The sequence below is a fragment of the Drosophila arizonae genome, chromosome 5 (assembly GCF_054131065.1).
Source record: "Drosophila arizonae isolate 15081-1271.41 chromosome 5, UAZ_ARI_1.0, whole genome shotgun sequence".
In the NCBI taxonomy this organism is placed as follows: domain Eukaryota; kingdom Metazoa; phylum Arthropoda; class Insecta; order Diptera; family Drosophilidae; genus Drosophila; species Drosophila arizonae.
Genome location: NC_142925.1, coordinates 17,049,516 through 17,073,847, shown reverse-complemented (window position 1 = coordinate 17,073,847; position 24,332 = coordinate 17,049,516). Strand labels below are relative to the sequence as shown.

Here is a 24,332-nt window from a genome sequence, read left to right as displayed (position 1 = left end):
AATGCCTTAATAAATATTTAAATACAGCTTGCGAATTATCTTCAATTTATTCGAGTGCATATACAAATATTTATTAAGTATTAGCTTTATTATTTGTAATTTTAATTTCAATTACTCTTTTTTTTTTTTTATTATTTATTTATTAATTTATACTAAAATCTTTGCAAAAATAGGTTTCTAAAATTATATAAAATATATAATTTATGTAAAAATGCGATTTTTTTTTTAGAATACAGCTTTTATATTCCTGTATAATATTATATTTTGTGATTATTAAACATATAGATATTTTACCTACTTTCAGTTCTTCATAGATTAAAATATATCAATGAATTTATTAACAATTCAATTTCTTTACTTTTTCCATTATTATTAAATTATAAACCTTTAATCAAAACTCATGACTTAGCTAATGTACCCTAAAAAGTGCTGCTAAATCGGTGTTGAGTTTGTTTATGACCAGCTCGTTGGACTGAAACGGATGTGCCTTTAAGTTGTATATCCGTTGGCTAACTGTAAATGTGTGTGCATGTGTGTGTATCGGTGTGTGTTTTCTCTGTGCAGTGTTTTGAGCTTGCAGTTTTATGCTGAAGCGTTTAACAAAGCATCGTAAATTGCATCAGGCCAGCAGTTAGAGAGCCAAAAAAGAAAAAAAAGAAAAGCAGAGAAAGAAATAAAATCCTGAACCACAGTCTTTACGTATAGGTTGCAGCACATGAGCCTAAACCCAGGCAGCCCTATAGAGTTCTTTTTCCTCTTCAGCTTTTCTCTGCTTTTAGTTTGCACTTTTATTGCACATCCATAGATGGAGAGTATGGTTTTAACCTGCTGTAAAATTAGATTACTTTGGTCTTTGCCCATTTTTAGATAGCTGCCAATGTGTAAATATGACAAAGGAATTGCCAAATTTCTGTGGTCGGATAATGCTGTTTAAATGTGCTAAGTGGACTTGGGAGTTGTGGTCATCAATGGAGTTTTGGCAATGTGGCTGGAATTGTGTGAAATTCACTAATCCAGGGAAATTCTGTGAAAATGTGCTGAATTTTAGAGAGAATAGAATTCTGTTCATTTTTAGACAGGGTATGGAATATCTAAGGCTTTTAGACATATACATATAATATAGAATATAGATTATATGTAGAGATTAGATGTAAAAAATGAATAATAATAAAAAAAAAAACAATACATATTTTTTAAAAATTATTATGATTATTAAATATTAGAATATATTTTATTAAATATTTTTACTAAGTTTTTTTTTTAGATATTAAAAAATAATAATATTAATAATATTAGTATATTTAGCAAAATATATTTTACTACATTAATGTTTTCCAAAAAGTTGTAGTCATATCAAAATAAAAAAATAAATAAATTAAAATAAATATTATAAATTTAAATCCCTAATATCTTTAAAACGAACTTAATGTTTACGTTATATATCTTTAAAAATAATAATCATATATTATTTTTAGTTTTCTTCAAAAATGTAAAGTAAAATAATATATAATTAAATATTATTACTTTTTTTTATTACGTTATTTTTATGGAATATCAAAAAGAAATATTGATTAAATTGAAACTATTGTTATTAATTTATTTATATTTTAAAAATTAACTCAATATTCTTTAAATTTAAATAGTATATTTAATTTTAAACATTCTGAAAATTAATTACTTTTAGTCTTATGCGTAAAGTAATATTTTTGTAAAATTAATAAAAAATAGTTATATGGAGCTGTTAAATACTCTAATTTTTTTATGCTAACATTCTTTCATTTATTTGAAGTTTTATGAAGCTTTACTATTTCCATAAGCACTGTGCTACACAACAACATTAGTGTATATCCCATCACAGTGAAAATCTCATTGCCTCAACTTATCTTGCTAAGCGTCATATACAATCTAAATGAAATCATGTTAAGTAAGTTATTATAAATGCAATGCAAACATTAAATTCGATGAGCGGATGCCTGGCTAGAGACTCACCTTGATAGAGTCATCAGCCAGTCTTTGGTCAATCGGCGGTTTCCACTGGACTTTTCATGGCCAGGCGAAACGCATGCGCTGCAAACTTTAATTAAAGTCACGAGGGGCCAACTTTTTAATTACAATTCAGGCTGGGAAGCTGCATTTGATTGTGCGATAGGCGTTGCTGTGTAAATAGCCTCAATGGAGGCTGCCCGCTACGTTTGGATGGTTTATCAGCAGCCACGCCCAACGCAGCGTACAGTGGGCGTGCGAGTAATTTTTCTTATGTGGTGCGCGGCGAGTGCAAATTGCAATTGGGCTGAGCGCTAGCTCTTTGTGCAAATAAGCAATTATTTGGCTTAATAAGTCAATGGGCAATGGCAACCGGTTGGCATATCTCATCGCCTTGACGCCTGACCGTTGATTGCTGTCTGGCCTAATAGAATTTCCTCGACTGCACGTCGGACCGCGTCGGCCCCCGTTGGCTGGCAGCTGTGGCAACTTTCTGCTAAATAGTCCGCATAAAAGTTGCGCGCAACAAAGTTGAAGGCACAAAGTAAATGAAGCCGCCGTCGCAGCCTCAATTTAAAATTAAGCTCATGAAAAGTAGTTAACCTCGCGCGGGCTGCGGCCAGCAGCCACCCCAAAAGGCCAGCGAGAGAGCGAGAGGGAGAGAGAGTGAAACCCACAGCCAAAGCCACCGCCAACGCCAACGCCAAAGCCAAAGCCAAAGCCGTTAACTACAGCACAAAGTCAACGATGGCGCGGGCTGGCGAGGATTGGCTCTTGTTCGCATTAAAGTAAGCATGAAATTAAAGCTAACCCCAAAGGCGACTTGCAAATAAACTGCAGCCCTCTTCAGGCTGCTCAAGGGCTGCGAGCGGAACGAGGGGGCCGTTAAAGAGAGTAAGGGGGGGCCATGCCTTCTGCAATGTTGTTGCATCAAATTAGCAGCCATGTTGAATAAGAAGAAGCGCGAATTTTTGTTCTGTTTTGGCAAGCAGGAAACAAAAGAATCACAAAACAACACTGAAACTGTTTAGCAAACGAACACTGTGAGAAATTTTCGAGCACAGAGAATAACGGAATATTTATAAATTATCTGTGTAAATATTTAATAAATATTAGTATTTTATTTTAGTATCTTTTTTATAAAATACATATAAATATGTTTAGCATTGGTCGAATATATATCACTACCATATAACCATCAGAAGACTTTGCTCCCCAGGAATGTCCAAAAGCCTTCAGAGGAGCATTGAAAGGCTCTCACTCTCTCACTCACTCACTCACTCCCATATATATGCTCATACGTCAAGTGAAAAACTGAGCGAACATGTTGAGTTTTGATATGTTCACTCATTAAAGTTCAGCTCTGCTCTATGGTAAACTGTCAGCAATCTCAGCAATCAGCTCTCCGACTCTCATTGCCACAATCAAATATCAATAATCTCGCTAATTATTTCTCTCAGTGCAGTGACCTAAACTCTATGCATATGCTGTGTAGGTTATTTGTTAAAGTTGTTGTGAAATTCTTAAGACATTTGTTCGTTGCATTCAGTTGTCTCGTCTTTAATTTATTTTGCAACAATTCACAGCCCTCCCAAGATAAAAACGACGCGTCGTTCCCTCCGTCCATCCGTCTGCTTTGAACCATTCATTTTGTTAACATCTTTTGCGCTTGCGTTTTTGTTGCTTCCGTCTTTTTTTTTACGATAGCTCCGATATTACAACACCCAAAGGTGTAATTGAATCAAATGAGCAAAAATTTCAGATTACTTGAAAATGTTTTGAGCGCGCGAACGCAGCGAGCGCCAGACACGAACTCATTTGGCTGGGCAATCAGGACGAAGGGTCGAGGCGAATTGGAGCCATTTAAATGCAGTCGGAAGCATTTGTTCTACTCCAACTGAGGGGTTGATTTTTGCCTATATATATACATATATTTATACATAAATATAGATAGAACTTTATCTACTTATACACGTGCAAGGTAAGGGTATTTTACAGTCAGCTTACTCTGTTAAATGTTTTATTGAAAGTTTTAGCGCTGGTTGTCGCGTGTCAAGGCGGGGGGCGTTACTCGTAATGTTAATAATTGAAATGGCAAATGAGTTACAAGTGTGAATATTTGAATATTTGGCAAGTGCAATCAGTGAGAGTGCTCGCCACAGGCGTCTGCCGCATCCGGTCTCAAGCGGAAACGGAAGTGCACAGCGCCAAATAGCTTGACAAAGACGGGGCTCAAAAGAGAAACATTTTCACGCACATATGGCCAACCGAAAACGCAAACGGGCGAAACAAAAAATAAAACACAAATATTTAGAGACAGAATTATGAATGGCAAAGACATCAGCGCGACTTTCAAGAGCCCAACTCAAAGCAAAGAAAGACAACAGCCAAAAAAAAAAAATAAACAAAAAAAAAAAAGATTGCTACAAAATGGCATTTAAGCTGCTTTTGGCTAAGAGCTCAGACAGAGTTCGGGCGGATAGTAGGTGGTACGTACCACGTAGGTGGTAAGGGTAGCGTCAGTCTGCTGATTTATGTGCACTGTTGAAGGTTCAAATAAGCGTTAAGTTTTCATTTCCGTTGGCGCCGTTGCGCGGCGAGGGCCAAGACAACAGTTACACTCAGTCCGCGCTGTAAACTGAAATATCTGCACAAAAATGAAACTGAAAACTGAAAAGAATTATTTGTTTTTATGTTTTGTCTTTTGTTTTTCTTTGACTATTCGAGCCACATTATTACAAAACAAATTAAGAGAAGAATGTTAAAGCGCAGCACAGTCGAAGTTCCGCATTTGGCAGCTGGCAAAATATATTGCTGGAATATTTCTTTGAGCAGGTGTGAGACGCGAAAGCTTTGTAGCTGTAAGACGTGGGATTTTTTTTTTAAATACACACATATATAATATACACTTTCCACACTCTCATTATGGCTTATGAGAAAATCTTCAGCTCTGCCAATTGTAATAAATTAAAAGCAGAAATTTCTCATTAAAATATTTCCTCAAGTGCAAAATTACTTCGGCAAATTTCAGAGCTAAGCAACCCCTTTACAGCTGTGGGCGTTAATCAATGTTGATATGCAGATAGAGTCGAGTCGAGAGCTGCACACACACACACGCACGCACAACTGTAATTCACTTACATTTATATTGTTTATTGTTCGTACTGCGGCGTATACGCAATTTATCAAACATAACAACGGCAATTAATTTCTTCTGAAGCTCGTTCAGAAAAGTAAACTTTTATAAATCAAACGTAACGAGCGTGTAACAGGCCAAAAGTGAGGGCGATTTGCCGTCCTTACCTGCGCGCACAGGGGTTGCTTTTCATTAGGTGGTGGCAATTTTACAGCTTTCCTAGCAGCTCAACTTTTCAAATAAAACTCGGTGGAAAAAAAAAATATTTGCAATTGGGCATCGCATTCCTGTTTGGCAGTCGTGACTTTGCCTTTGTTTTGCCTGTCTCCAGTTTCATGTGGCGTATGAGTTATTTATTTTTGAGTTATTGGCATTTGGAAGCGTGGCTGAAGCTGCAAGGCGAGTTTTAATACAGTTTTTAAGCCATGTCTGAGACTGTGCATACGACGTCTGGCTGCGATCATAGAAATATATTTTCAAAAGTTTGATGAGCGGCGAGTGAAATGAATTAACCAAGCAAGTCTTAGAGTGTTCTAGTCGATGGTGTTTGAGTTCTGTCTGAGACATGTTAGCTAAGCAAGTCTGAGCTCTTTAGAAGCCCTGTTGGAGACTGCTTGGCAAACAAGTTGAAGAGTGTTCTAGACGCATAGAGATATAGAGAGATAGGAGATAGCCTGAGTTAAGAGTTAGTCTGTTTTAAGTATATCATCTTTAGAAATATACAAAATGATAAAAAATATATAAAATATAATAATTGATTATAAAAAAAAAATAATTACATAAAAGCAATTATATATCTTAAGCACTTATGGAATAAAAGTCGTTATATTATATTATAAAATAATATATTATATTAATTATATATAAAATATATTAATTTATTATAAAAAAAAATTACATAGAAACAAGTATATATCTTAAACACTTATGGAATAAAATTAATTATATTCTATATATATATATCTTTAGAAACATAACATAAAAAAATTCACAGAATATTTAATAATATATATATATATATATATATATACAAAATATGTTTATTTATTAAAAAAAAATTACAAAATAATTATATATTTGAAACACTTCTGAAATATAATTAATTAAACTATAATATATTATATTTAAATTTTTAATACTAAACAATTACTTTTAGCCTGCGTTGTAGTGTTTTATATCATATTGTATGAGGATTAATGAATGCGATATTACGGAGCTGAAAATGCCCAAGACCGTAGTACGTTCCAAATTATATAGGCCCATTACAGAGAGTTTTTGTGGATTGCTTACCAATTGCATTTTAAGGTTCTCAAACTGCAAACAGATTTATATGAGAGAGACATTAGATTAACCAATAGAATACCACTCACCGCTGTGATTAGACGCCTGTCCACATCTTGGGCAAACGTTGGATACTGTGCAATGATTTTCGACATCTCCTTGTAGACAATTTCCACATAGCTTGTAATGGAGTAGGTCAAGTGCGAGTCAGTCATATAGAGGATGGCGCCGCATATGGTCAATATAGTTTTAGCGCTCGTCCAGTCGATGTCAACGCTGTACCTGATGGCCGAAAAGGCATAGTAAGTACCCGAGATCAAGGTGGCATTAAAGGTGATGTAAATGCATAGAGTCTGCGGGCCAAAGATTTGGGTCAAGCGCCGCACCAGGCTCTGGAGCTGTGACTGGAGCAGCGCCACGCTGTCCAGGCGATCGGCCAGGGCGCAGTATTTTAGCTGGCGCAGGCTCTTGCCATGATCCAGCAGCTTCAGCAAATGCGTTTCAGCCACAATCCGGCGCAGCTCCTCATTCATGAGCAAGTAGTGTCCATGCACGTTTAGCAAACTGAAGAAATACTGGGCGAGGATAATATTCATCCAGCTAATGATCAGATAGATGAGAAACACGCTCAGTGCTATGGTGGGCGTTAGCATATCTCGCACACCATACACGCCCAAGAATATGTGAATGCTCTCCACCGAAAAGCTGGTAATCCCTTTGGCAATGACACCGCGGCGCCACAGTCGCACCACGTGGGGCTGCTTCATTGTCAGCCGGCGATAGCTGCGCAGCAGACGCACGAGTTGCTGCCGTTGCCACCAGCGGCTGAGGACAGTCACAAACACACAGCTGACCCGAAAGAAGATCATCACCAGGAACACATACTGATGCAGACTGTTGGCGTGCACCAGGAAGACTTGCCACACCCGACTGCTGATCAACAGCGGCACCAGGCTGAAGGTCAACACGTTGATGGCAATCGCCCAGAGTGTCGCGCGTCTCGTCAGTCGGGGCTCACCCGTCTCCAGGTCAATCTCGAAGTTGATCACGCCAATCAGCCGGCCGTAGTAGTAGCTGCTGCGCAGCACAAACTGCACCAGGTCAACCATTGTGAATGACTGAATGCCAACCGCTCTCACGTTCTGCTTCGACCAGCTCTAATGAAAAAACCACCGGCTCGATGAGATGGGCGGATAACGACGACGATAGCTGCTAATGAGCTGTGCGTAGCTTGGGCAGATTCCTTATCGCTGCTGTCGACAGTGCTTGATGCATTAATGCCAAGGGTATATGTAAATATATTAAGCAAATCGATCAATAGCTATTTCTAAGGATGATTTCATTAACTTTTATTTAATTAATAAAGGGAGAATTTTTGCTGACTTCTTTTCAAAAAAACTTCTTTAAAACAAATGCATAAATATGTACAGAAAGAAGAGATAAACTAATACATATAATATTAATAAAAAAAAATATTTATTTATTTTATTTTACACATCGCACTCACTGTTTAAATATCATCAATTGTTGTTTATTCTTTGAGAGGTGTTAAATGTTTCATATAATAAAATAAATATATATAAAAAAAAAAATAAAAAAAAATAAATAAAATAAAAAAGTAATACACATTCATTAATTAGAAAAAAAAAAAACTTTATTATCTGTAGTGTCTTAAACCTTGGGTTTCCTCTAACAAAATTAAAATTAATTAAAAATTTAATAAAAAAAAAAACAAAAAAAAAATTAATACAAAAAAAAAAAATTCGTAGCTTTACATATGTATGAATAAAAAGCCCTAAGACTATGTTTTCTTATTTATTGTATACAATATATTTATTTTTATTTTTTTTTTATGCATAACTACAAATATGTTAAATACAAATTTGTATTTATATATATATATATTGTAAAAAATATATTTCTTTTTATAAATTTATTCACAAAAAATTTCGATCAGAATGAAAGTTATGCAATAGACAAATCCCAAAGTTGAATTGGAATTTCTAACGATTACACAAATATTTCAAAGAATTTTTTGTTACGCTTAAACATTTTTATTTATTTTTTTTTGTGTTAAATCCTTTTCTCTCAGCTATGCACTTGCGTTATTTAAATTGCATTCAACTGCGAGCTGAAATAACAGCAAGGCAAGAGATAACCAATTTGATATATCAGTTTTTGACATAATGCAAACATAAGCCAATTAGTGGAACAAAAGGCAAATGTTTTGCCGATGAGACGGCTTTTGGATAGAGATTGGTTTGGTTTGGTTGGGTTGGGTTTGCTTTTTATTTTTTCAATTTTGAAGCTAGGAATGCAATCCGTGCAGCTTTCTATTTTCGAGCTCGACTCGATTTGCATTTAAGTGGAGCGCCGCAGCGAACCGACAGAAAAACAACATTGGCGCTGGCCAAACAAAAGGCATTCAATTAAAATTTGCACTGTTTGCTGCCCATGGCGAAACATTTAATACAATTTACGCAATTAATTTCGTTGCTGAATGCAAAAGCCATTGAGAGAGGCGATATTTTCAAATGCGCAAAAATTGCTGACATACCAAAATAAAAAGGAGCAAAGTAGAAGAGAGAGAGGGAGAGAGAGATAGCTTTTGGCATCGATTTGTATGCAATAATTTATAGTGTATACGCAGTTGAAGTGCAACAAAAATTCAACATTAATGACCGATATAAATGCCAGAAATATACATATACATATATAACATATATATATGTATATAAAACCCATTCAGCTATCTGAACTTCTGGCTCGAGCCGTGCAAACATTTTGTGTAAAACAATTTGCACAAATTGCAAAACCGAATATGGGCCAAAAACACAAAAACCAATTTGTCGTATTGTTTGTCAATGGCCATAGAATTGAACGAGATGCGAAATGGATGTTGCTGAGCCCTGCCAATGAATGATGCTCAGTCATACATCTTTCTCAATGGGTCGCTGCTGCTGTTGCTCTTGCTGCCTATTTGGGCCATTGAAAAAGCCCAAAACTATAAGAATTTTTTGTGCATATCTATATGAAGGTCTCCCTCGACTACAAACTAGTTGAACGAATATAGAAAGAGCTTAAATATAAAAGTTTTGCAGGCAGAAAAACGTCGGCCAACAAAGGTTTTAATACTCAATTTTTTTTTAAGGAATGCTGCTTTAAAATCACATACAGCACATTGCCAGCTTCAGTAACAATATTTAGTTATTATTTTAATCGGAAGGTTAATACATATAAGGAGTTGTTCATATATATTTCATATTTTTCTCTCGATTAAAATAAGGTTAGGGTTGAATATGTTCTATATGATAAAACTTTTTCTATTGTACTCTGCTGTATTCTTTTTAAAATAAAATTGAATTTATATCGTTTCAGCAATTATTATTATTATTTTTTTTTAATTTTTTGAATTGGTTGCTAAAAAAATGTGAGCAATAATTTGACGAACAAGAACTACAATTTGACATATAGTATCATCTTAGTAGGAAAATTTAAATATTGCAGCCTGCTTTGCTTTCCCACTACCTAAAAATCCCTGTAAATGCCGAAGCAAAAATTTCTTGATTTTCAGAAAATCTTTATGAAATTTGACGAAGGAAATGTTTTGCAGCAATATGTACAACAAATTGGTTATTTACCCTATTTTTTATTGATAAATAAAACCAAATTCGAGCTGATTTTAAGCCAAAAATCTGTGAAGATAATTTTAGAAGAGATCATTGTAGAAGATAAAATATTAAGTTGAAATATATTAGATTCATTTGATCTTCCTCTCCAAATTTGTAAGCGCTTTCCTAAGCTAGGCAAACTTCTAACTAGTTTTCCTATCCATTACGTATTAAACTATGGCTTTCATATGCAGGCTGGCACATCAGGGCTTTTCTATATATATATATATATATGTAGAATTTATCAAACTGATATTTAACAAGCAGAATATAAATATATATGTTAACTAAAGCACAGATCTACTCTTAAAATATTTGCTCAAATGAAGAGCCAGGCAATTTTCCCAGAGGCAAACTAAATAACTGATATTAATAAGCAAATTAATTGGGGTCTACAGTATGCAAACATAACTATAAAGCTGTATAGGCTGTTCTGATCTTATAAGAAATCTTATAATCTGCAACTTAGCTTGTAGCTCAGGTTCGGCTGGCTGCCCGCCTTCTCGTCTGTCTGCGATGGCTATCTTTATGGAGCGCTAACAACCTGTTGCCGGCTTAGTTGTTGCCTGGGCAACAGCTGCAGCTTACCTGGGCAGCAGAGCCTGGCTGGCTCGAGGCACGCCACGAAGCCATCAATCAATCGATGCGCAGTCAAGTGCATAAATTTGTAGAAGATGCTTTAATTAAGGCCGCATAATGCATTGCGATTTGCGAATAAATCTTTTCGCTGCTCGACACGAGACGCATTCAAAATGCTAAATTAGTAAAATGTCACTTTCGCTTTTAAGATGCTTGCTGCAAGGGAATTTGTGCTGTGGGGGGCGGGGCTGGACGGCTGTGATCAAAGCCAATGCACCGCCACAGAGGCAGCGGCCTGAACCACATAAATTATCGCCGGCTAAGCAGGCACAGACAGGCAGGGCCACTGCCACTGGCTGTTGGCTGCTTCTGGCGAAATGTGGCACATGTGGCAAGCAAAGCATTGACATACTTCAAAGTGTTTGCCTGGCTGCATTGTTGTCGAGTGCGATACCCTTGAACAAGTGCGCCAAAGGGGTCGCTGTCTGAGCTGAGCTGTCTGCTATTTAGTTTTGGCTTTTTTTTCGCTTGTTTTTTTTTTTTTTTTTTACTTTTCTTTTTAGACAGCTCTCCGATATGGCATGTTATAGATATTTACAATGCTGTGACATCGCTGATATGTATGCGCAACTGCAATTGCAATTGTATCTGTATCTGCAGCAACTGCATTTGGGCTTCCTGTTCAGCTGGCCAAAGGCGCCAGAGCGCATAAAATTAAATTCCTTATCGTTGGCGCCCTGCAAAACGTTTCTCTGTTTCTCTCGCTTTTTGCATCTTTTTAGCTGCTGCTGTTGCTGTCTGGCAATTTGCTTTTTGCGACAACAGGCAGCAGCCAACAACAGCAACAGCAGCAACAATAACAACAACACAACAGCTGTTGCACCAACTGGACCCTGACCAGCCCCAACTGTGGCTCGCTTTTGGCTTAGGCGAACACCGCATGGGTTTAAAGTTTTCAAATTGAATTTTTTATGCATTGGCAGGAATTTAATTTAAATTTTACTTTTTATTGAAGGTGGAACACGTACAGAGTGAGTGAGAAAGAGAGACGAAGTTTCAGATTTTAATATAAATATCAAGTTAATAAGCGCTCAGCATCTACTGTGATTCCTTTTGTTGGCTCAATTTGTTCTTGCCTACGTTTCTGTTTGAATTCTGAATTTAATTAAAACTTCTTATGTATTTTAAAAGAAAAACATAATGAATGTAATAATGAGCTTACCTATTTATATTTATTTATTATGCTTATTTAATTACTAAAAGGATATACATATATGATATATAAATATTGGTTATTTAGCTATAATACATTATTATAACTTCAAAATTATTTATATATAAATTTAATAATGTATTAATATTTACAATATTATTTATATATATTTTTTTTAGTTTTATACATTCTTAATAATTTTTTGTTTCTTAATATATATTTATTTATAATAACTCTCAGCTATAATTGCATGCAATAATGCAATTATCCAACAACCAACTCTATTGTGTTTTGAAATATACTTTCAATAGAGCTTATATAAAAACATAACATTTATTATAGACTATATATAAACAAAGGCTTGTTCCTTTAGCTAGCTGCAGTTGGCGTGCTTTGGCAATGCTGAACTAATTTATATTCAATTAATTAACTGCAGACACATACTGCACATATATATACACATCTATATACGTATATATCCAGTATTTAAACACAATTCACACTCGAGTTCGCATCCGCAACCATTGGCGGTTGGCCAAAATACAAGAGCATTTGCAGTTAGCCCCACAGGCGATCTGCCTGGTCAAGATTTAAGCGATAAACGAATGGACCAAACCACCAATTGCTGCAGCAACTCCACATATGTGTAGAGTGAGAGAGGCTAAAGAGGAGCTAGAGCGAGAGCGAGAGCGAGCATGATTCGCGCACTTGGCACACATTTTCCAATTGTCTGTGGCCACTTGGCAGACATCGCTGCCAATTGTATCGATAAATGTTGCAGCTGGCTGCTGCGGTCTTCGATTCCCTCTGGCCATTCTAATAAAACGTTTGCATGCATAAATCTCGTACTGTTTATTGGCCAAAAGCCGATACGGTACGTGTAGTACTGTATCTTGGAATATTTGATACTTGCATCTGTTCTACATAAAACTCTGTGCCATTTGTTCAACGAAGCCCGATTGAATTGTGTGCTAATGTCTCTGCCAATTGGCTTGCCAAAAGCGAATAGAAAGTTATATATTTGATGGCCTATTAGGCGAATGTATTGGGAATAAAATATGAATATTGTATTGCAGCATACCATTATAATATAAGTATGGAAAATTTCGAAAATTTTGATATACTAATATATACTAATAATATATAAAAGTAATAAAAGAAGTAGTAATAAGTAAAGTATATAAATATATTTCTACTCAACGCAATTGATCAAACTTGTAAAGCGAAAATTTTATTTATAAACCTATGAATTAGCTAAATTCTAGCTATTTTTTTAAGTCAAAATATATATAATAAGTAAATGTAATGATAGTAATTATAATTTATAAAATAATAATAATTAAAACTACAAATATAATAACATATTTATTTATAGTTACATTCATAAATCAATTCTAAAGCTAAATGAATTTCATTTACAAAAGCAATAATTATAATTAATAAGCTTTCCATATTGAAATCAATAAAAGGTCAGCTTACTTGATTCTTACAAAGTTTATTTTATTTTATTTTTTTTTTTAAGAAAGAGAAAAGAGTGAGAAACTTTGAGATAATAATTACAAGCTAGCCGCACAAAATAGACAAAAATCATTCGGCGGACGGCGGCTGCATATCAAAAACTTTAGCGTAAAAGCCATTTAAACTTTTCAACAACTCATGGCGAGCTGTGCATGGATGCAGTGCAGCAGCAGCAGCAGCTGGCAAAGCCAAAAGCAATCTGCGCCTGACAACCGAACGTTTATTAAAAGACTACCCCCAAATGGATGGGAGTAGCTTGTTGGGCCTGGCGACATGATGTACATGACGATGACGACGACGATGACGTTGGTCGGTTGAGTGACCAGTGGACGTAAGGCGAAACTTTGGCATGGCACACTTGATGCTTGATTAAAGCTTCGCAATCTCTTCCTCTTGCCTGGCAGCTACCCACTTGAGTGGTTATTTCTCTCATGGCACAGAGCCTGGCCTGCGTCTCCATTTAAATGTTCATTTGTTATGCTGTCGTCGACCAGCAAGAAGATGATGATCTCGCTGCCGTTGCTGCCGTTGCATGGCTAACTTGTTGTTATTGTGTTTGGCACTGGCACTGCAACTGCAACTGCCACTGCCACTGGCACTGGCACTGGCAAACAGCCAACAAGTGTCTTCAAACACTTCCACTCGTCGTGGCTTGTGGCGCCTCTGGCGTTGTCTTCAACTGTGAGCGGGGCCAAGACCCAAGTGGCTGCCGGTTCTGCGCGCATGCAAATTACTTTGGCCACAATGTTTTCATTTGATTCGCTTTTGATTATTTTCGCAATTTCATCGCCTCTTCTACTTAGGCATTTCGAGCGAGTATGCATGGCGGCCAGCAGTTTGGTGCGTGGGACTTGGACTTTTAGGCCTAGAAGTTGACGAAGTCGTTGCCATTGCCCGTCTCTTGCGTGGGCTGATCGAGTCGCAGTGCGTGACATGTGTTTGAAAGTGCGGAATTATAACTTTTTCTTTTCAGAGCGCTCATTTCAATTGAAGTTGAGCTGTCTGTCGTCGGTGAGCAACAAAAGTGTGTCAGACGTTTGGTGCTTTTAAATTGGAAGTCATCAAGAAATTTGAAATTAAAAAGGGTTCAACTTCAACTGCTAATTTTCCACTGCAGCTGCATTTTGTGTGCTACTAGAGAGCCATCAACTTTTCCACATCCGCCCAATTAATCCCATGCGCAGCGACAGCCTGGCGTTGGCTGAAAAAGGAGAAAATATGTAGACAATCTGCGCCTACCGTTTTGTAATTTTCCACGCGAATTCCCCCGCCGAGCAGCTCCGATGGGCGCCTGCACGCTGCTCGCTGCATGTTGCATGCTGCAAGTTGGCAGCGAGGCAAACGCATGATCAAATGTCACAATCAATTTCAATTTGGCGCTCGAATTGAGCTTCGTTAGCGGCAGCTGGCAAAAGAAAACGAGCTGCCTGCCAGGTTGATTCAATGCCGCAGCACACTGAGTGCCCATCCTGATGTGCTGCCAGGTGAGTCCAACGCTGAAGTCGAAACTGAAGCTGATGCAGAAGCCAGATGCCAAAGTCAAAGTCGAGGCCAACTTGGCTGCCACTTTTTCTAATCAACCAAAAACCTGCGCGAGTAGCGCCTGTAATTTAACTAATTTGTATCTGTGTGTGCTCTTAAGTGGAACGGTGTGTGTGTGTGTGTGCGATAGAGTGACTTCTGAGTGTGTGTGTCTTTTAACTTGCTGCAGTTGCCTTAGAGTGCAATGTGAGTCGACTGTCAACTTTATTGTCAACTCTGTTGCCATATTCCGCTGACTAAAAGCATGGCTTGTTATAAAGCTGAACGATTGAATTATTTGTGAGTAAATTGTTAGAGTATACCCTATAAATTATGTTGCCTTAAATTATTGCATGTAGTCTCAGTTCTTTGTGCCCTTATGCGACCCTGCTGAATCTGATTTCTATTTTTCAAAATTGAAATTAAATAAAAAAATTATTATATGTAAAAAGTATTTGTTAAATATTTGTTGTTTCATCATATGACAAAAATAAAAAATAATTATTTTTAATCAAAAAATAATTTTTAATAGTTTTATTTATTTTTAAATTATTATTTATTTATTTTTCATTATTATAAAATTTAACAAAAAAGTTAAAGCAAATAATTATTTTTTATTTGATTTATTTATTTATTTTTATTAATTTTACTATTGTTTTATTAAACAAATATATAAATGTGAAATTTAGCAAAATAATAGTATACATAATTATTTTTGTTATTTAATTAATAATATTACCAAATAATATTAATATTTGTATATAATTGAAGAATAGTTTTTGAACAAAGTAATTTTGAAATATGCATATTTAATAATAAAAGATTTATTCAATTTATTTCTAGCCAAGTCAATTCAATTCAAATTTGCCTTTGGTCAAAATGCTAATATCAATGGTGGGCAATAGTAGTTTGGCCAGTGCGTCTCAGAGTTCTACGGCCACGCCCACTCAGGGCGCACAATCAAATGGCAATTATGTAGATTTTATGCAGCTGCAAAAGTTTTTGGCCAAGCACTTTTGCTTTTTGTCCTGGCAGAGTTCTATAGAGTCTTTTGTTGGTTGTTTACCAACGTCTAGACGTTTATTGTGATTTGGCGTGGGCTTCCTTAACGCATTGTGTTCGAGCTGCAGCAGTTGATAAAAGTGGTAAACGGGTTTTCTGGAAACTGTTTCGAATATCGGTTGAACGCAGAACAATGCCACAGTTTATAATTGTGAATGCTTTTTGTGCAAAAGTTTTGCGCTGGCTACATTAACAGAGCCAGAGTTTTCCATTTTTTTTTTCTTTTTCAGATAGAACACTGAGATGTTGCAAAAGTTTATAATGTTGAGCGGCCTGTAGTTTGTTTCGGCAAATGCAGATACAGAAATTATAAATGCAAATGAGAAGCTATAGTAGAGGTTCCTTTATTTAGAAAAGATACGATTGTTAGAGAAAGAGAATTTTATATAGTTTTAGTGCTGACAGAGAGGGAGAGAGAGAGAGAGTAACTAACATTAATATTTTAGATATTTCTATGTTGCTTTGCTCCAGGGACTTAAGCCCAACTCTTTGAAATGAGGCACCTGCGTCAAAAACTACCTACACACTGACTTATTATGTGAAGGGGCAGCACTTCCAAGAACTATGCAAATAGCTTTCAGAGTTACCTTCTGGCTGAGACAACGAAGCGATGTCTTCGCATTTATCTGGTTGGCTTAGCAGAAGGCAGCCGTTACGAAAATCCCCACATGAATAATTACAGCGCAGCCAGTTCATTTAATTTCGCTTTCAGTCTTGAAAACCCTTTTCGCGAGGGTGTGTACGCGTGTGTGTGTGTGTGTGTGTGAGTGCGGCACATGAATGAAAATATTTAATGAAGAAATTTATAACAAAGTTTCACAGCAGCAGCCGCAGTAGCATCATAAGAAGCAGCAGCAGGCTGTGGGAGCATTTTAAAAATTATGAACATTAAATGCAAATTAAGCTAATCAATTAAGCCGTAACGAAATGCGCCTCGGCAAGTGGGCAATTCTAGAGTTCAAAGTACCCAGGGCGCATTTCTGGGCCATTTGACGTCGCGCAATTAGCCAAGAAATGAGCGGCTGAAAGTCGATAGTCAACGCTGTCGACAATCTGAACTGTTTTTGCCACCCCATGGGCAGCAACCCTTGCGCCTGACCGATATTAATGATTAGCCAGTCTCTGCTCCAGTCATTCACTCACTCACCCAGCTCACTCACCCAACTCACTCTCTATCACCCACGTTTACTGGCATGCAATGCCAACCCTTTTGCTGTAGTGCGTGTTCCTTTGGAATTTGCGTCGACCGACTCACCATATTATAGGTCAGTATTGCGTTAGCGTTAGCTCTCCACCCGCTATTGAAGTTTGCATAGTTGACTTAATGATTGGATATTAATTTGGCAGTACGTACTTTAGACAAATTGTTGCCGATTAGCCAATGGGCTAAACAATGGCTCGAGCAAATAAATAGCAGTTGGATCACAAAGGTAGTTGAGCTGGAGCAACGGGCTCGTTAAAAGCCAACTTAACTGCTTGCCATTAGTTCAATGGACAATTGACTGTGTGGGGCTGCCATAGCTGACATAGATGAATATATACTATATAGATACTATTGGCAATGCAAAAGTAAAGCATTCGATTGGATAAGACTCGCACAAGTGCTTAAATGTCGAATTAATCGAGTTCAGTTGCGAGCAGGAGAAACCAAGTGAGAGATGGTGCCTAAGGGAGGAAGTCTAATGGAAAGAGGGAGGGAGATAGGGAGGGAGGGTAAGCAGTAAGAGACTTTAAGATCTTGGATAATCCTCAGTTGAGCTATAGCTAATCAAGTATTAATGGATGTTATTCGTTACTTTAAGATCTGACTTATAATAATATATATAATGTATTTAAATACTAAATTGTTATACAGTCTCAGTTGAGAGTATCATAATTTTGTGACCTGTAAATAATTGTGTATTCATTAGGCCTTTAACTAAGGGATAAGAATGGAGTCAGCTAACAAGAAAGAAAAGCCTTCAAATCATTTACATCTTTTAAAAACTCTGTAAATTGTCTTTATCTAACAGCTAATTGAGTCAACATATGGGAAAAGAAAACATTTTTTGATGCCTTTAACGATTTCACACCTCTTCAGTACTTTGAAAATTCTGCTGAAAGCCTCTTAACTCAGCTATATATCAATATTTATTTGACCAAATATCCATTATAAATCAAAATATTTGAATATTTAAAATATTCAGCTTTTCATTATCCCAACAAAAACGCATACATATATATAATTTAAACACAGCAAAATATATATAAACATATTTCAAGCAAGCAGCCAGCCGTACAATCTGATTTCACAATCTATTACGCAAAATGTTTGAGAGTGCTAAAGCCTAAAATTTTATGCCAATGCCATTTGGAGTTTAATTGGGCAAATAATAGTTATTGTCCTGCAATTGTGTGGGCAAAAGTGGCACAATGAAATTTGAATGCCTCGCCTCAAACGAACTGAAAAATCAACAATGCGGCTATAAAAATACGCCAGCCATTGGTTGGGCCTAATCAAATTAAGTACTAATCCTTGGGAAAAACCGCGAACAATTTAAAATGATTGTAAGTAAATTTCCCAAAACAATTAAAGACAACAACTTAGAATTTCCGACAATCAAACAGCTGCTACGGAGAGAGCGTGAGAGAGATAGAGAGAGAGAGATAGAGAGCGATGGCTCTGGAAGTGAAGCCTGCGCAATCTCACAAGGGAACTGAGCGAAGCTTTTATAGCATGCGATAAATGAGTTTGTCGCATGCGTTTAGTTTGCTTTTAATTACCTGACCAAAAGACTACAAGGCATATTTGCATAGGTGAGTACGTAAAAGACGGCCATAAAACGCTACTTGACTCACCTGGCCAGAGCCAGTGCTCAAGTGGATGAGCAACTCCGGGAATAATCCATTTGCCGTGCTAAATTGTTGCACACCCAGGATCTGCAACGCTGGCAACTTGTGCAGACAACAAGGTTGCATACACGTTGAGAAATTGTTTTATTACCGAGCGCTGAAAGCGTGTTGACTGAAAACAAAGGTGCGCACAATAAATTACATTGTTACACGGAACTTTGGCAGCACCCGGGTTGGAGGAGGTGCAGGCTAGGGCGGGAGGTCAGCAACAAGCGACACGTTAATGAAAAGGATTTTCTCTCCCATATGTCTGCCGTTTAGTTAGTGCAGCTCCAGCTCCAGCTCCAGCTCCAACTTCGACTACACCTTTCACTCATTGCATTATTTTCCGTTTGCACTTCAAATGACTTTGCCCCGTGGCTGTTTAATATTTAATGGCCAGGCCATTGAGGAGTTCGCTTGGCTCGAAAATTTCTAAATGCGCTTTGATGTTTTCGCCATTAGTTGAGGTTCAGACTTTGCATAAATAAGTAAACGCCTACTTCATTAGAAAGTGTCGCTTTACAGCAATCTCAGGTTTTAGTTGTGCGCGCTTGAGTGCTGTTAGCTTTGCGGTTTCCTATATCCATTAGAGAATCTCTCCAAATGGGGTATATCAGTGGAGTGGAGTGTAGTTTATAGTCTAGTTAAGGGATAATTTCGATGTCAATTTGTTAAGAGAGATGTTTTTTTATAGATATTTTTTAATGGAATTTAGGATTTTTTAAGAGAACAGTTTCCACAGATTACTACTTTCATAATCTACAAGGCAGCAATATCATCTATATCTGCTCAAGCTGATATTTACGACTCATAGGTCAATCTATATATACTCCATCATCATTCAGCTCATTACAGGGTATCTATGTTTAAGCAGCTTCTCTCACCTTCATGTTTGTTTTAGTTTTAGGAGTAGACGATATGTTTGTGTGATGTTTTTAACTCCGCAAAGTAGTGAAAGTGAGAAAAGAGGTCTGTTGGGAAATGGATGAGACTTCTTTCTGCTGAAGAACGGCAAGGTAAGCAAAAGATGTTTGCTCTAAAAAAGAAGTTAAAAAATGCATGAATCTGAAAACTGTGACTGTTAAAAGGATTAATAATTCAGATTGAGGATGAAGTCATAAAAGCAAAAGAGTTAAAAAAATTATAGTTTTCTGGGTGTTTAAAGAAAGTTTCAAGTTATATCAAATACAAAATTTTTAAGATTTGATGTCAGAAATTTAAATAAATTGAAGCTCAACTCAAAACTTACATATATCACCCAAATTATAATCTAATCTCTGATCATAGCAATCGGTGCTGTATGGCATTTTACTATTATTTAGCATAGTCTGAAAATTACGAATCAAAATTTCATTTTTCTCAACTAGAAACAAATTGGTCCACAGATCGATCAGAGATCGATTGGTAGCGGGTCAGAATTGTTAAATGGGAACTATAGTTAGTTCTATGGAAAAGCCGATGATGTACGTTAATATGGATAGCCCACATGCACAGTTCGTTCGTGACACAATCAACAACAACAAGGTCGTGATCTTCAGCAAGACCTATTGCCCCTACTGCAGCATGGCCAAGGAGCAGTTCCGCAAGCTGAACGTGGAGATGACCCTGGTTGAGCTGGACCTGCGCAGCGATGCCGATGAGATTCAGGCGGTGCTTGGCGAGCTAACTGGTGCTCGCACAGTGCCACGCTGCTTCATCAATGGCAAATTCATTGGCGGCGGCACTGACGTGAAGCGTCTCTATGAGAACGGCACCTTGCAGCGATACTTCCAATAACGCTCCAATTGTAGAGGCCGATAGGAGTTCGAGTTGGAGCAGCAGCAGCAGCACAACCACCAATTGAAGTTCTGTTTGATTTGAGTATTGATTGAGAAATAACAAAAAATAAAAAATAAAATAATTGAGCATAGAATAAAAATGCTAATAATATGCTTATAGACTGAAGATTAGTTAAAGTAGAATTATATACAAAATGAGATGATCTTCTGGTAAGAATCTTTGTAAAATGGAAAGATATTTTAGATAGATTTAAAAATATCTTCGGGGAGGGAATATGGACTTAAAAATATTGTTTAATATAAGAAATCTGGTAATATATAAATTATAAACATACATCTATAAAAAATAAATAAATAAAAAAATTTCTAAAAATGCGAATAAACATAATACAGATACAAAAATATTTAAAATATAAAAATATATAAATAAAAAAATATTAAATAAAAAATATATAAATAATAAAACTAATAATAAAAAAAATAATAAACGAATAAATGTAAATGTATTTTGTACTTTATATGAGTTAATATATTTATTTTGTTGCAGTTTTCATTTTGTTAATAACTACTAATAATTTTAATAATATTAGCAACTATTTATTGTGTATACATGTGTATTATAAGTCAACATTATTAACAATTGTTTATTGCGTGTATTATAACAATTTATATATCAGCCTCAATCGGTTCTTCGTAAGATAATATGGACGGTGAAAATAATTTAAATATATTAAATATATTAATTTTGCTTTCTTTATTCAATAAATGAGCACTTTTTCGCATTTCGATATTAAATTGAAATGAACTCCAGTTAACAATGAATCAAATGGCACTACTACTTAAACGCATTGACATTCCAAAATCGATAAGCCAAATTACGCATACGACACGTGTGCATATTGTAATATGTGAAGCGAGCACACCTGTTTTTATTATTTTTATTTTATTTTCAATGCTACACCTGCGCAGGTACGCAAACACGAAATTGAACAGTTTAATGTGAGAGTAAACTAAATTTCGACATTGTAGAAGCAATTTGAAAACAATTTCCGAAATGTCAACAAATTGCTGCAATTTGCCAGCGCAAATTCAATCAATTATTTGCTTAGCGCAGCGATTTAAAGTTGCCTCAAACAAATGACTTACACGACGACGACGACGACGTTGGGTGCAGTCCCGACTGCTACTATATGCGTGATGTGTTGGGCTGCCCTTAAATGGATTCATTTCTTTAATGGCCTCATGCAAGTTTAATGTCAGTCTGGACTGTCAGCCAGGCCCTGACCGTCTGGCGTTGACCCTGAGCTGCAGCCGTCGCCCGATGTGTCATATATGAGCGAAATTGTGCTGTGGGAGCTCTGGAGTCGAGCAACTCCAACTGGGACACAAAGATGCATTGTTTGACAGCCAGGATGCCTTGCTACATTTAACATTCACAAAAAGGCAGGTGTGTGCAGTTGGCAACAGCATCCATATTTGCCTACCTCTCAGCATTAATTGTTTTGCATTTTCGCACAATCAGAACTCCCAGGAAGCAACAACTTAAGCATCATATTGAGCTGTTAAAAGGCAGCGTCGAGCCTTTGTTGCTGCCATTGATGTGCATTATTGTTGCCCGGCTTTTGTGTTGCACAAATAAAGCCGCTCGGCATTTACATTATGCGCCTTTCTTATGTGAATGGAGAGCAGCGCCTTGGTTAGCGACAAATTTCCACATTTCTTTCAATTAATGTTTAAGAAAAATAATAATAAATCTTTTATAAGGTCGGCTCAGAAATACGCTGTATATATTTGAAAAAGAAAGGTATTGGTCTGTAATTTTTCTTAGCATAATTTAAGCCCTATAGTATTTTCGTTTAAGCTTTGCTGCTTCACTCTATCTAAAATCTACCAAAAATCTAAAGTCTTTCAGCCATGACTATCATCTTCCGCTCGTACAGCAAGTATTTAACTAACAATTTTTACTCCAACCATTATACGGGCTATAACAGCATTTAGCTGCAGCCATTGGAATTTGTAATCAAAAATGCTCTAAAAGCCACCAAAAGGCAAAAACTAATAATAAACGCTTAATAAATCGTCTATCAAAAGGCGCTGCCGCCGCACTGCGCACAATGAAGGCACACACACACACACACACACACATAGATATACATACATATATGATATATGGTCTAGCCAATGTCTGGCTGGCTTCAATTTCAACCTCAACTCCAAATGCCACTGGCCGTTCGCAGTAGTTTGCCAAACTGTAAAACTTGCATCCATAAAAAAAAGAAAATCAAAGAAAAATGAGAAAAAAATTTGCCAGAGAACAAAAGCTCGTTTTATTAAAAGCCACAATTCAGCCAAGCGAAAGAAAATCAACTAATAAATGCTTTTGGCCTGTTTAAAATGGTTTTAGTGCAATGTTAATTGTGGGCGTGGCTGGGCAAATAAATGCGTCTAGCCTTAACGCCAGCATAAATCATATTTTGTAATCACATTGTTTGACAAACAAAAATTAGTTAGATCAGTGCACGCTGGCGGGCGGGCGGTCTATATACCCTGTAAATAGGCGAGACTGGTATGAAATACTTATGATTTGAGAGTAAAGATTAAAGAAGTATGTGTAAAAATAAATATTTGATTATTTAAATATTAAAGCTAATAATATAATTATCATTAATATATTTTTTAATTTTATAATTTAAATGTTTTGTTTTAAAAATTTATATTATTTTTCATAATTTATTATTCATTACTTTTATTTGGTTGATTATTATTATCATTTTTTAAATTTATTAATTTTTTTAATTATTATTTTTAATATTTTTTAATTTAAAAACAATTTTTTTTTAATGTTATTTTTATTATAAGCTTACATTTTTATTTTTATTATTTTTTATTTTGATACCAATGAGTTTTTTTTATTTGTTATTATTGCTATTATTTATTTTCTATTATTTTATTTTTCAAATAAAATGCCAATTTTCCAGAGAGAAACACTTCTACCTGAAGACTTATTTAACAAATTGATCAATTTTAGATACAAGCCCAAACAAGTTAATGTATTTGCAGGGTACCGCCACACTCGCCTAATGAAATCGGCTATAAAAATGACCATGAAATGGTTTTTATTAAACTATTTTGGTAGCCAACTGGAAAGGATTGGCCATTAGCATGGCCATAAAGCCAAGCGACAAAGTTGCTGCAAATTTTGATGGCGCTGCTAATTGAAGTGACTGTGATACTCGAGACTGATAAATAGATGGATCTAATGTCGCAATCAAAATGCGAAATTCATTTCTTATTCACAATTTACAGTTAGCAAGAGTTGCAGCCGGCAGCTGTGCCAAGTAGCCGAACTAAATTTCGAGGGGAGAGAGAGTGGAAAAAAGAAGAAAACAAGATATCAAAAATACAATTATTATAGCCAAGCGTTGAATCGTAAAAAATTGCCAGAGCAGTTGTAAATGCTGCCTGCTGGTAGCAAGTACGCAAATTTTTGTATAGCTCTAACGAGTTTTTACGCTTGATAACTCAGCCAAACAGAGAAAACTATGTATTCATTCCACTCACTGCTGTGCTGCAACATTGTGTGCTTTAATGCGCTGCCACGCACTGCTCAGAGCTCAGTTAAAGCTTGGCTGAGTGCTTAGATGCAGCAAATGTGATTTCAGATGATAAAAGGCACAGAAAGAGATAGATCGAGCGAGAGAGAGAGAGAGGGAGAG

At 36.2% G+C, this 24,332-nt stretch overlaps 2 protein-coding genes across 2 annotated transcripts; one reads left to right on the top strand and one right to left on the bottom strand.

Annotated features, from left to right (window-relative positions):
- Positions 1 to 6,271: 6,271 nt before the first annotated feature.
- LOC108614967 (putative gustatory receptor 59d) lies at positions 6,272 to 7,509 on the bottom strand. Its single transcript, XM_018009190.1, has 2 exons — positions 6,490 to 7,509; positions 6,272 to 6,433 (listed from the first exon to the last, which is right to left on the bottom strand). Exons 1-2 carry the CDS (start codon positions 7,507 to 7,509, stop codon positions 6,272 to 6,274), a joined length of 1,182 nt encoding a protein of 393 aa, XP_017864679.1.
- Positions 7,510 to 20,096: 12,587 nt separating this feature from the next.
- On the top strand, positions 20,097 to 20,756 carry Grx1t (Glutaredoxin 1, testis-specific). The gene has a single exon (XM_018009372.2). The coding sequence runs from the start codon at positions 20,264 to 20,266 to the stop codon at positions 20,612 to 20,614; it is 351 nt and encodes a 116-aa protein (XP_017864861.1). The 5' UTR covers positions 20,097 to 20,263; the 3' UTR covers positions 20,615 to 20,756.
- The last annotated feature ends 3,576 nt before the right edge of the window (positions 20,757 to 24,332 follow it).

Coding starts and splice junctions, on each gene's coding strand:
- LOC108614967 (XM_018009190.1), bottom strand. CDS start 7,509: ATGGTTGACCTGGTGCAGTTTGTGCTGCGCAGCAGCTACTACTACGGC. Junction 6,434..6,489: donor ACAGGCGTCTAATCACAGCG/GTGAGTGGTATT, acceptor ATCTGTTTGCAG/TTTGAGAACCTTAAAATGCA.
- Grx1t (XM_018009372.2), top strand. CDS start 20,264: ATGGGAACTATAGTTAGTTCTATGGAAAAGCCGATGATGTACGTTAAT.